This window comes from Pelodiscus sinensis, chromosome 11, assembly GCF_049634645.1.
Source record: "Pelodiscus sinensis isolate JC-2024 chromosome 11, ASM4963464v1, whole genome shotgun sequence".
NCBI classification, from domain to species: Eukaryota; Metazoa; Chordata; order Testudines; family Trionychidae; genus Pelodiscus; species Pelodiscus sinensis.
In genome coordinates, this window is record NC_134721.1 from 38,996,181 (window position 1) to 39,010,157 (window position 13,977).

Below are 13,977 nucleotides of genomic sequence, written 5' to 3' on the forward strand. Positions count from 1 at the left end.
TTCACAAAGCCATCATGCTTACATGACCTCTCAGTCATCATCCTCAAAGGAAGCCTGCATAATACATTCAAAAGACGAGTCGTTAGGCTCTCAATACATTTAAAAATCAGAAGTGCTGGGGGATGGACGGACCCAGCATGAGCTGGAAAAACTGATTCCCGGCTCATGCCAGGTACCGTCCCGTCCGTCCGCCTGCCCCCCCCCCCTCGCTGCACACCAGCCTTTTAAATGAATTAAGGGCCTGCCAGCAACACTTAGCAGTAGAAGATAGTAACTGATTTAACTTATAAACTTAATTTTAGTGCCAGCAGAAGCAAAAACCATAATTGGGAGTTGGGATGTTAAATTTAGTTTAATCAACTAATCACCTAGTTGACGGATTTTCCATTGATTAGTCGATTAGGCACTAAGTGGCAGAGCTACAGCAGGGAATCTAACCCCACTGCAGCTCTGACTTAAGTATATTAAGAGCCTAGTGGCTCTTAATACATTTAAAAATCAGAAGCGCAGTGGGAGGACCCACCATGAGCTGCAACAACTGATTCCTGGCTTACCCTGGGTCCCCCCACTGCGCTTTAGCCTTTTAAATGTATTAAGGGGTTAGTTCCCCTCTGCAGCTCCCCGACTAATTAACTTACCAACTAGCCAATGGAAAATCCATCGACTAGTTGATTAGTTGATTCAACTAAATTAACATCCGTACAACCCAATTATTGTTTTTGCTTCTGCTGGGAATGAAATGAAGTTTATAAGTTAAATCAGTTACTATCTTCTGCTAAGTGTTGCTTGCAACATACTCTCATCATTAGAAAAGCAAATACAGACTGCAATATTAATATTCCTGTCTTGTTTAAGGCACCCCAATAATATTTGTTTGGCTTGACATCCAGCACTATACATTTTGCCATATCAGAAAAAGAAATGTACATGAGTTTTTATAAATTCTCCCACACACAGTGATTTGTCAACCCATCAGGGAAACAAAACATGAAGGGCATTTTTTCCCTCTCCCAGGGTAATCCCAACCTAAATAAGATAATGATGTTGTTCAAGGAGAATTAAAGGTTATCCATGATAGGGGGAGGAGGGAGGGAACATTCATTGCCTAAGGATTCCATCTAGTGGCATTAAAAGAAATTGGTGCTTTTTTGGTATCTAGCTTTATCTGGGTCCTTATATCAATGCTGCTGTCAAAATGTGTTGAGTAGAATTAGTACCACATAAAAGGTTTTTCAGAAGTGAAATAGTATTACAAAATATGTTTCTTCTTAAGGAGAGACTTGGATTAAAAACAATTCTAAAACAAATATTCTTACAGATTGGTGAACTACATTTTTAGAAACCTTTATTCTTTATGTTTAAAGGGTTATTTTATGCATTTCTCAGATGGACAAAGAGTAAGGAGTCATTTTCATGTACAGGCAGTCCCCGGGTTACGTACAAGATAGGGACTGTAGGTTTGTTCTTAAGTTGAATTTGTATGTAAGTCGGAACTGGTACATATTGTAGGGGAAACTCTAGCCAAACATTTTTTTTTAGTTTTGGATAGCATAGGGAAAGGTTAACTCCCCTCTAATGTTTGTTTTGCTGTCTGTTCCCCTGTTCAGAAGATTTCACATCTATTTCTGTCCCTGTGACAAACTCAGGACTAAAGGAGTAACTCATCAAATACCAAACAGCTCTGCACCATGCTTTGAGCTAATAGCTTTATTTCCTCACACCACCCAGGGTTCTAGGAGGAGGGTCCTTTTTTTGCTAACACAATGAGGCCAGCACTTTGTTTGTTTTGGTGGAGTCTTTGTTTGCCCAGGGAGCCCAGCATGTATAGGGGGAGGAGGGGCGGAGAGGCTGCTTTTGTCTGCTGTTCGGCAGCCTGTTGCTCAGGGGAGGGGGCAGCCTGTTGCTGGCAGGGGGGAGGGGGGAGGCGTGCAGGATGCGAGGAGGGGGGGGGGGCAGCGGGCGTGGGGAGGCACTTTTCCTCTGCCCGGCAGCTCTGCGGGATCCCTGTCCCTGTGGCCAGCTGCTGCAGGCAGAGGCCAGTTGGAGCCGGCTGAAGAGGAGGAGGAGGTGGATTCTAGGACCCAGGTGAGCGAGCCCCGGGGACGCTGCTGCACTCTGGGAGCCCGGCATGTATAGAGGGGAGGAGGGGCAGAGAGGCTGCTTTTGTCTGTTCTGCAGCCTGTTGCTGGGGGGGGGGGGGTGGGGGGGGCCAGCAGCAGGCGTGGGGAGGCACTTTTCCTCTGCCCGGCAGCTCTGCGGGACCCCAGTCGGAGCTGGCCCGAGGAGGAGGAGGATCCTAGGACCCAGGTGAGCGAGCCCCGGGAATGCTGCTGCGCATGTGCGGGAGTTGCCTCACCCCGTTCGTATCTAGGGATCCGATGTAAGTCGGATCCACGTAAGTCGGGGACTGCCTGTACTGGTTATCATGCACTTGCACTTGGCATGATACTGCATTTTTGGGGTGCCAATGTTTCAGACATGTATCCTTGAAAAATGTCACTGGCATTTTTAAAAACATCATTGATACATTCTACTGGTCTAGGGCAGTGCTTTATCAACCAGAGGTCTGGGAAGGTTTCAGAGAGTTCGTCAAGCAACAGACTTCCTGGGCCCCAGAACAGAAAGCTGCAGCCCCACTTCATGGGACTGAAACCTTAAGCCTTCCACCAGGGGCTTAAGCCAAAGACTAGGTCCCCAGGCGATAGTCCTGCTGGCTATACCCCTAACTTCAGTCCTAGATTTCATATGCAGAAAAACAGTCATTGTGAGACAGGTTTCAATAGCATGATGAGTTTAGGGAGGGAGTTGTCTCAAAGAAAAAGGCAAAGAACTCCTGGTCTAGGATTTTCCTCACAACAGCAGACTAAATCTATCTCAACTGTGAGTTAGATGTTTGCCTCTCTCAGGTGGCTGAAAACAAACATACATTTCCTAATACAATTTCCCCCATATTATTTTATTTCTCACCCTCACATATTCAAACACGTGGTCTTGGGGAATAGAACACAAGGCCGTATTTGTGAACAGATTTTCAGATACACTGTCTGTCTGTCAGTTACTAAGGATTGGGAGATTCAGGTCATGGAAAAAAGAGCCAGGAGAGGATCTGAATGGGAGCTTGATGGAGTCAGAGTGAGTTAATGAGATGGGCCTGCTGGTGCTTCTCCCTCCCCTTTTAGGAACCCAGTAAAGTAGGATCTCCCCTGCCTTGCAGCTGCTCATGTGTTTACAGGGTCAAGAGCTTTTCTGTTACTGGGTAGGAGGAAGCAAATTGAGCAGGGGTGGAAGAAGCCCTGGGATGGGATGAGTCCTTGGCCTAGATTTTTATTCTGCCCTTATGATGCAGAGAGTTTGCTATTGACAGCTAGAGGTTTGCAACCAATTGTCTTTCACTAGCTGATTAGCGTGCTAATTGGTAGCTCAAAATTCATATTCTTCTGGACAATTTATAAACCTTTGCCAAAGCACAAATGTGTCTCTTTAGCTCAAAGGTTCTCAACCTGTGGTTCAATCAGCACAGAGCTACAACCATGTGACTTCCTCATACCATGTGGTAGTACTGGATGTGACCTAAATGGTAAACAAGTCAAGAACCACTGTGTGAGCTATACAAAGTTAAAAGGTTCTCTCTAACAGTAGAGGGAAATTATTGCCTGACATAATGTAGCCAGACAGAACTCCCCCTGCAACATCCATCTTGCTTGCCCCTCCAAGATGCCTCAGAGCACACAGGACACAGAGAGCCATAAAATCAGCATAGTCTTTGATGCCTTGACAGAGGCCCAGATATGCTGGCTCATCTGACCCTGCATAACTGTAAACATAGATTAGAGGGTGACCAAGCTAGTCATCAGCCAAGAGGCTGCGAGAAACCACCCTTGACTGGCACCTATGTTGATACAATCACACACAAGCGTCCCGGGAGGAATCTCCTGCTGAGCAAAGAATGTCCAGTACTCCCAATTTAGTTCTCTCTCTCTTACAAGTGTAAATTACATTGAAACTGCCTTGTAAGAACTGGAATCACAAAGACGAACCAGCACAATTTGGCACCATAGATAAGAAAGAGAATACGTGACCCCACGGGTATAAAGATGGGCCCAGCAGCACGCTCATTCTACGTGTCAATCTACCATCTACCTACTGGTCGGGATAGGTAATTGCCTCCTGAGGTCCACATGGGGATGCCCAGCCTCGTATTCGTCTTTACCGGGGAACTGAGTGACCGGTCCTGGCCTGACACACTGGAATCGAGAGACGCAGAAGGGGGTAAAAATTGTACCTGTATGTGTCCTTTGTCTTAGTGCATGCATAAAACTAGAGCTCTTTAAAGATTAAGCTGTCGCTTGGTACCGTTACTTTCTATCTTCCTTTTTCCTTTGTAACCATTTTAAGACCTGTACTTGCTAGCAGTTAAGTAGAACAATAGCCACTGTAACCATATGCTTTTATAAGTTTTCCTTAATAAACCTGTAACTGTTTAAGCCTTAACCTGACTCCTCCTGTTGCTGTAACAGAACCAAACACAATTAAAAGAACTCCAGCCGGTCATAGGGGCAGACACAGGCAGAGCTGGGCGTTTGGGTTCTGTTGCCTCCACGGGACAGACCTTTGGGGCACCCGTCAGCCTTAACATAGGCTACCCGCTACGAAGGGACCCCATCCTAGCAGCTAAAGACTCAGGTGTAACAAGCTCTCCCTGCAGACTCTTGGGGCACCCGTCAGCCTTTTCGGCTGCCCACTGCGAAGGGACCCTATCCTAGCAGTTGAAGACTCGGGTATAACACACACACACACACACACACACACACACACACAGCCCGACACATAACAAATCTAAAAATAAATACACATTTGAGACACCTTTAAAAGAAAGCTTTCACACAGTGATCACAGCATAAAGGTTCTCAAGACTAATTGTCTAATGCATTACCTCACCTCCGTGATAGCCATCTACTAGCCTTGCATTCAGAACTGCATAGTGTTCCTGTTGCAGCTACAAGAATTTAAAAGATAAATATGTTTAGCTACTTCTAATGTCATTTAATAACTTGAAATTAGAAAGACAGCCAGCACTTTGTAACCACCAACAGGTCCATTCATCATAGAGTGAAAACCACCGTGATAGTCTTGAGCTAGCATTTTTTCCTGACTATCTCTACAAATGCAAAATTCTAGAGTTTGAAGAACCACAGCCACTGATATTACTATGTTAATCAACACTGAATAAAACTGATATATCAATGACAACTCTGTCTATTTTATTAGTCTCCATGTGATGAGACAGAAGAAAAAACAAAGTAAAATAGTCCTAGAAAACTGGGGGGAAAGCTTTCATTGGAGTCGGTCCTGCTTTGAGCAGGGAGTTGGAGTAGATGACCTCCTGAGGTCTCTTTCAACCCTCATCTTGTATGATTTTATAAGCACACCCCAAAACCACAATAGCCACTGAGGAGCAACATAGTAAATTGGCACCAATGTCACTTTTAATGAACATCTACTGTGTGAACTGATTTTACTACAATATGCAAACATGTGGATTGACTCATCAGCTTTATATATTTTTAAATCAACACCTAGTAGGAGTACAATGCCGCAGTTTGAAGACAGTAAGCAACAAGAGTCTAATGGGATTCTAAAAAGCTGAGGAAATGTGTAATTTAAATTAGCTAAAGATGAGTAATTCTATAATAGAGATGGAAAAAACCTGTTTCATTCAATGCACTGAAAGCTTAAATAAAAGTGGAATGTAAGCCACTTTGAAAAGAAATCTATGCAGAAAATGTTCTAAGAGCATTGAATGTCATCCAGTCAACATGTAAGTTCTGAAAGCAGAAATCCCTTTGATTATTTTTTTTTGGCTTATTTAACTAACAGTGACACACGTTACAAGTGAGAACCTTGCAGTATAGTCTAGTGCAGGGGTGAGCACAATATGGCCAACGAGCAGGATCCAGGCCACCAAGCAGCTAGATCCAGACCACAGGCGCAGCGGAAGCCTTAGCACAGCTCCCTCTATTTGCAGAAAAGGCAGAATGCGAAGTACCCCTCTCCCCCCACCTCTCACAGCATTCAAAGAGGCACACATGGATGCCACCTGGCTGAAGAGCACACTGGGCAGGGCTTCTGGACAGGAGCCGCCCAAGTAAGCATGTCCCAGTGAGCCTGCCTCTGGCATCCCAGCCATTCCTTCCTCCATCCTCTGTCCCCCCTGCATCTCTAAACCCATGTAACACAAACCCTCTGCATCCCTGCTCCTGCACCCATACCCCCTCCCACAGACTTCCTCCAGGTTATAATCCCCTCCCAGACTTTGCATTCTAATACCTGGTCACAACCCAAATCCCTGCACCTCAGCCCCAAGTCACAATCCTCTCAAGACCCTGCACTCCTTCCTATACCACTCCTCCAGGTCAGAATCCTTTCCTGCATCCATACCCTTTCCTGGACCCTGCAACCTTTCCTGGACCCCAGTTTCCTGCTCCAGGTCACAATTTCCTCCTTCAACCTTCCCCCAGATCCCACTTCCCATCCTGCACACCAATCCTTCACCCCAAGCACCCTTCTGAACCCAACCTCCATCCAATCACAATACCTCCTCCATTAATATCATGGTAGAGTGCAGCCCTTGACCACTTAGCAAATTCTTGGAGTGCCCCGCCCATCAAAAATAACTGCCCACTCCTAGTCGAGTGCAAGACATAGTGCAAGCTCATGGGAGCAAGTTTCCCACCATATTTCTCCCATGGCACCTCTTCTGACTGATAGTATTTTCAGAAAGAAGTCAGGCAAAAGTTCTGCATATTCAATAAAACTATGAACAAAAACATTTCACTCATGTGGCTACCCAAATACGGACCAGAGAACTGTAAGGGCAAAGCACTTGGACACTCAGCTCCCTTCAAACAATTGCTGTTCATTGGAAGCAAATTAGAAATCTACTCTCAATTCTGAAATTTGACAGTGCTTTAGATGCTAAAAATCACTTCTAGAATTAAATTACATTTTCATATTTGATTCAGGACCACAAGTTAAAGTACAGCTGAATTGCAATTATTTTTAGACTTTCAGCATCCTTGGGGGAAAAAAAACAAAAAACACCCACACCCCTTCCCTTTAAAAGTACTAGTTATAACTCCAATTTCTCTATCAACCTGAAAATAAAATGTATTTTTCTTCTTACCGCCAGCAGAAAGGGTAGTTGTGCTTAAAAGTACTGGTGTAAACCAATCTACCTTGTTCTTTCAGAATTTTGATGATGTTCTTATCTGCATCCTAAAGAGGGGGAAAAAAGTTTTCTGAACACAACTTTTAACTATTACAGGAAACTTTCATTCATGGTTGGGTCTTCAATTTTCTTAAAAAAATAAAAATCAGTACTTACATACCATGATGTGAAACAACAAATGTTATGGTGCAGAATTTGTAAATTTTCAGTGATGTACATCTATTGTGGAGGTGTCATAATAATTACTCTAATATTCTTAAAAGAGAGCATGCTCCCAAAACTGGAATGCACATGTGCAATTCTAGTATCACCTTAGATTTTATGTACAATATAATTTTAAAAATCATAAATATTTCCGCACTCTCAACACCAGCCAGACTCACAAATTAAGTTATTTTTTTCAGCCGTGTAGTTTTGATACCAAAACATTAAGTTTTTTGGCAATTGCTTCTCTGTTGTTCTTTGTACCTCTCTTCATTACACTAGCAGTTCTTTACCGTGTGACACTGCCAAGGAATGGGATAGGGCTGTCAGGTGTCCGGTTTTCTACTGGACAGTCCGGTATTTGTGCCCTCTGTCTGGTATAAAAATTCAGAAAATACCGGACATGTGCAATGTCCGGAATTTTCTGAATTTCCATCTGGCACCCAGCTAGAAGCCTGGCGGGGGTGGGGGCGACTGGAAGGTGGGCCGTGATTGGCGCTGGGAGCCCTGTGGTCACATGCAAAAGCCAGGTGGGGCGGGGCAGGGAGCTGGGACCAGCTGGGAGCCTCTGGTCACGTGCAGAAGCTGGGCGGAGGGAGTGGCTGGGAGTCCGAGTCACTGCCCTTGCCCAGCTTCTACTAGCAACTAGAGGGAGTGCCTGCCGGGGGGTGCGACCTGCTGGACTCCGGCTGCGGCCAGTGGCTGCACCACCCCTCCCCCCCACCAGCCCCTTCTCCCGTCCCCCTTCCTCCCAGCCAGCCCCACGGCCCCCGACCAGCCCCCCCTTCCCGCACGATCAAGTGTGTCCGGTATTTAGAAGGGGTGATGGGGGGTCTACCTGGTAACCATAATTCTAAACGTAGATAAAGCCATAGAGGCCCAGGCTGGCTGCGGAGGGAGAGGGAGCAGAGGCCTAGGCTGGCTGTGGGGGGCGGGTTCCGCTCCCCAGCAGCTGGGAGAGAGGGGCAAGAGGCCGAGGCTGGTGCAGCTGTGGGGAGAGCGGGGCTGCCTATCCACAGAGATGGGTCTGGCAAGCATAGCGAGCTGGGGCACAGCCCCCTAAGATTTCCTATTTATCTTACTGCCTTATACTTATTAGCTGTATATTTGAATTTGTGTGCATCATCCTATATATGCATCATGGGTTTAAGAGTTACAGTTTTCATATATTTTCTTCTTCTACAATGGCTACGTCTAGATTGCATCCCTTTTTCATAAAAGGGATGCAAATTAGACGCATCGCAATTGCTAATGAAGCGGGGATTTAAAATGTCTGCCGCTTTTTTTGGCACGGAGCTTTGCCGGAAAAAAAAAGATCCCTTGGCCCTCTTAAAATAAGGAATAAGGGATCTTTCGGAAAAAGCTTTATTTTCCGAAAGATCCGCGTCTAGACTGGCACTTTTTTCCGGCAAAGCTCTGTGCCGAAAAAAAGCGGCAGCCATTTTTATGCTAATGAAATGGGGGAGATTTAAATCCCCGCTTCATTAGCAATTGCGATACGTCTAATTTGCATCCCTTTTACGAAAAAGGGATGCAATCTAGACGTAGCCAATGTGTTTAGCTATCAATGTTATGAATGGAAGATCCTTATTTTAATTTTTTTTTTAAATACCAAACTTGGATCTTCCCATGTCAGACATATAGAATAAGCACTAGAGGACGTTCTCCTTCCCATTTTCTAAGGCTTACATCACTGCTAACATGTCAAGTTGCTTATTTGCCTAATATTGTAATGGACATCTGTGAAATGATAGTACATAAGAAAGCTATATTTCTCTGTTGTAGTCCCAAGTGGAAAAGGATGAGTTTATTACAAGTCTCTGTAACATGGTTATCAAAAACACACTGAAGACAAAAATCACATCGCAAAAGAAAAAAATAGTTTCTGCCAGATGTAGAGTACTTTTTATTTGATCTAGCATTTACTATTTCCCCAAGTCCACCAACCTTCACATACTGCCCAACAAAGTCCGTCACTTCTGCTGTAAAGCACCCAGAAGCATCCACAGGACAAACTGGAACTGAATCTTTCTGAATAATATTAAAATCCATGCAGACTCTGTAGTCATCCTAAAAGAGAAATACAAAATATGTTATTGCTAAATATAGCTTCCAATAGTCAAGACCTAGGAAAATGGATTAAAGACTTAATATAAAGCTACATTATAATAAGACAAAGACAAACCCAAAAACAATTCTGAGCAATATACTTCATCCATCAAAATGAAAAGGATGAAGGAGGGTATACATGTTCCCTGACTCTTAGGGTTGTTCCAATTTCCTAGTGAAGAGAACAAGTTTACTCTATTTTACAGCCTCTGCCCAATATTTCAAAGTAAAGGACTGGGGAAATACACTTCATGCTATTTTATGAATTAAAAAGGTATACTGACGTTGTAGTATCACCTTAAATCACATGCCTGTAATTTTTTCAGATGGCATGTAAGTTTTAACATGTGTCCTCTCTTCAGTCCCCCAATGCCTCAGGTTTCTCAAGTCTTTTAAAACTTTTAATCTAATAAAACTTGCAGACTATTGCATTGTTTCTATGACCAAAGTGGGCATACACTGAGTTTGAGAAACCACTACTGACAATGCTCAGGAGATATGGTTGCAGCTGAATTTACGCTTGCTGCTAAAGCAATCCTCGGATGCAATCTTCATCAGAAGCAATCCAGTTTTGTAGCACAGACCAAACCCTGGTTATAAAAAGAATACTTCAGAATTGCTTGCATTTGTTTGGCTAGCACAACTATGTACATGTACATGTATATATCAAGGCTTTTTCCCCCACTCTGGCACAATGAATGCAGAAGTGGGGGCCCACAAAAGTACCCCAAAACCTTATCTTTCCAGGCTTTGGTATAAAACTTCACCCCAAAATCTTAAAAACTTAGATTTTGGGCATAAAAATCCGCTGCCACCATCCAAGTAATGGTAAAAAAACGGGGAAGAGATCACTTGTGAAATCTCAGCCCTAAAGTAAAACCAGGACACACAAATGAAACAATACCGGGTTAATAAAGGAAAAGGAAGGAACTTATATTATCACCACAATACTCCTGTTACAAGCATAATGACTAGATGGAAAAGTCACCAATTAATATACTCATGGGGGACCCCCATGGGCCAAAAGATTAGTTACAAAGGAGGGGAAAACCCATTTCTAAATGCAAACACATCAGATTCCCATTCCCAAACCATAAAACAAGAAAACGGATTTATCTAAACTGTACCCTACTTACAGATAACGAACAGTCTTTTCTTGGAGAGAGAGAGACATGTCTGTTTCTCTTACTATCTGGAGAAAAACTGCCCAGAACAAAGGAGGGAAAAACCCCAAAATCTCTTTGTCCCTGTTTGAAATACCTATCTGCATTTTTATTGGCTGACTGCTACCTGGCTTAGGTACAGTTAGCCCCTTAGTCCCCAGGCTATTGTCCATCCCTTATGACCAGAGCTAGACAAACTATACAATCTGCTCGCCCATGGTGAGTAGATTTCAGCCGCGCACCCCGTTCATTTGCGGCGCGCACATGCGCAATCCGGCTCTTGTGCATGTGCAGTACGGGGCTGGCGAGTGGTTTTCGCTGCTATTTAAGCCCTGCTCATGACCATGACAATATAGCTAGCTCCATCCACATCCTTGTCCATAATGGTCAGCAGTCATACTATAATCAAATATTATAGTATAGGATTAAATGGTAAAACACCAAGTCAACTATCATAAAGACATGTAAAAATACACCCTCAGGTTACAGCAATTAGTGGTTCTGAAAACAATACCAGTTTTCTCCTCCTCAGCCTACTACATGTACAGTATCAGGCCTCATCTATGTCATTCAGCTCATTCGGCTATTAGACCAATCCATTTGTTAGTCTTCCCCATCATCATTATATACAGAGGTAGACTGTGGCGTTAGTGTAAACCAGATGACAAAACAAAGCAATATCTGGAGTTACTCCAATAGAGCTAATATCATGAACTGTAAATGGCTTTGGAGAAATAGTCAATGTGAGCACATCAAAGTCTGATTTGTATTCAATATATGACTACGGCCCCTTAGCTTTACAGAATCTGGGCCAAGAGATGGCACTGGTATTTACATCATCAATGCAACCCATGAAATAGATAATGATTTATTTACTCCAGTTTTCAATAGCTGAACGCCTTGACTCTGAACAAAACAGACTTTGAGCTTTCCAGATTGATCTACCATTTGTTTCGTGAGAATGTACTTGGGTGAACAAGCCTGAATTCAGGCATAGATATCTGGGTTGTGATGATATCGAACTCCATGAAAACAAATACAGTAGTGGTCAGTATGCTCATCTATTTATATATTTTAGAGGTTTGTGTCTGTCTGTATATGAGTCTGTTTGTTCAAGAACTCCACCTAAACAAGAAGGACCACCAAATTTAATATGCAGAATCCGCTTATCCTAACAAAGCAAGGTCATAGTTTGGTTGTATTAGGAAGAGGCGATGTGCCTGAAATGTTTTAAATAAATAAAAAAGAATATGGAAAAGGGCATATGGAAAGGGAAGGAAGAGAGAAAGACAGAGGAGGGATACAACCCTCACACTCACTGCAGGAGGCAGCCAGTGCAAGAGAAAACTATCCCGCAGAGTGATCACTGGGAGTAGCCACACCATCATCAGAGTGACCAAGTAGGGGAGGGAGGTCTGATACCTCACCTGTCACTGGTAAGTAGTGTTCCTGGCTAAAATCGCTCCCCTCCAACTCCACCACTGTGGACACCTCCCTGAAGCACACCAGGGCTGGCCAGCCTAGACTCCTGCCCTGTGGTCATATGAAGGTGAGGATTTGCTATACAGCTAGCAAAAAATAACACACAAAATCACCATATGTGATTGTAGCAGAAGAACAGTCTAGGCTGCTGACTTTTTGAAGCATGTATTTTCATATAAACAAAGATCAAAAACACAATGCAAGGTTTATGCAGACTGGTCGTGTTTTCTGAACTATGTTCTTTTTTAGTTGTATGATATTTAATTTCATGAGCTGGATAATCGTGAACTACTTCATGACCAACTAGCATAAGTCGGGGGAAAGACAGTACGCAAACCAGTCTTGAACTGACAAGTGTTTTATAACTAACTCAGGAGTAGCCACTGTAAGAATTTGGTATGTGATCAAGGACTGCACTCTTCCATGATATTAATGGAGGAGGTACAGGGTCTGGGATAGAGGTTGGGTGCAGAAGGGAACTTAAAATAAGGATTGGGGTACAGGAGGGAATGTGGGATCTGAGGGGGAGTTTGGGTGAAGGAGGAGGTTGTGACCTAAGGTAGGAGGATTGAAGTGGAGAATCAGGAGAAGGAGAATGGGAGCAGGAGGGAGGCAGAGTGTTTGGACTATGCAGGGTAGGGGAGGGTGAATGTAGGGAGCATAGAGTTGGGGGGTGGGGGGGAGAAGCTGGGGTGCCAGAGACAGGCTCTGGCTGGTAGAGAGTTATCTGAGTGACTCCCAGCCAGCAGCCAAACAGATTCCACAGCAAAGCTCCCTGCCTTCCATGCCCTGGCAGGACACAGAGCAACCAGCTACAGCACCATGAGCATCTGAACAGGTGTGAGCCTGAGAGCTGGGGGAAGGAGTACTTCACATGCTGCCTGTTCCTCAAACAGGCAGCTCCCATTGGCTGGTTTTGGGGTGGGGACAGCATGTGAAGCCTCTTCCCCCTTCTCCCAGGCTTGCAGGAGTCCACAGACACAAATGGTCCTGCAGCAGGCTGCTGTGACGGGTGAGGGAACAGGGCAGGCAGGGAGCCTGACTGAGGCTTCTTGCCATGCCCAAGGGGTAGATCTAGCTGTTTGATGAGCCAGACTGGGCCTGAACTGAATCTTCCCCTCACCCCCCAGTTTGGTTAGGAATCCTTTGCACTGTTCTATATGTTGGATGGATTTCTGAGGTCCCATGGTACAGAACACATATCTACGGGGCTTGACAAACCACGGCGAAATCCACACACCAGACCCGCACTGCACATGCGCCAGACCGCATTGTGCATGCACGCGCCACCGGTGAACGGGGTGACCGGCTGAAATCTACTTGCCACAGGCAAGTAGATACACTGATTTGTCAAGCCCTGCATATCTACAATACCAAGGGTTCATGCTGAAGCCACATTTTATATCATTATGTATCCTTGCCTCAAGGGACTTACCGTTACTCAAAGAAAGTACTCTAGGTAACAGAACAAGCAATGAGTGGATTCAGATATTTAAACATTTCATGGAAGATGTGAGTCTCCTCGTCTCCCTTTTTTTCTCACCCCTTTTACTGCTACTTGTACACCCCTTTCCTCTCCTCCCTTTCTTCTCCCCCCACACCCTGCCCCAATGCCATTCACTTCACTTCCTAATACAATAAGAGTAAATGAAGTGAGAGAGAGAGGAAACAATAATTGTGTTCATCAGAACCATGATCACGTGGCATTTTGGCTGTCTCTCTCCTCTACCTGTTTTTCACTTTAATTAAACTAAAAGCTTTTTCAGGACAAGGATCATGTTTCTCTTATGC

The 13,977-nt window shown here is 44.3% G+C and overlaps 1 protein-coding gene across 4 annotated transcripts in view; it reads right to left on the reverse strand.

Annotated features, from left to right (window-relative positions):
- IARS1 (isoleucyl-tRNA synthetase 1) overlaps positions 1-13,977 on the reverse strand; it is a 215,518-nt gene that overhangs the window by 136,093 nt on the left and 65,448 nt on the right. For all 4 annotated transcript variants that reach the window (XM_075939705.1, XM_075939706.1, XM_075939707.1 and 1 more), the window contains 2 exons: positions 9,380-9,502; positions 7,184-7,275 (listed from right to left, as the gene is read on the reverse strand). In XM_075939705.1, the coding sequence (XP_075795820.1) occupies positions 7,184-7,275; positions 9,380-9,502 (215 nt within the window). The remainder of the gene's footprint in view (positions 1-7,183; positions 7,276-9,379; positions 9,503-13,977) is intronic.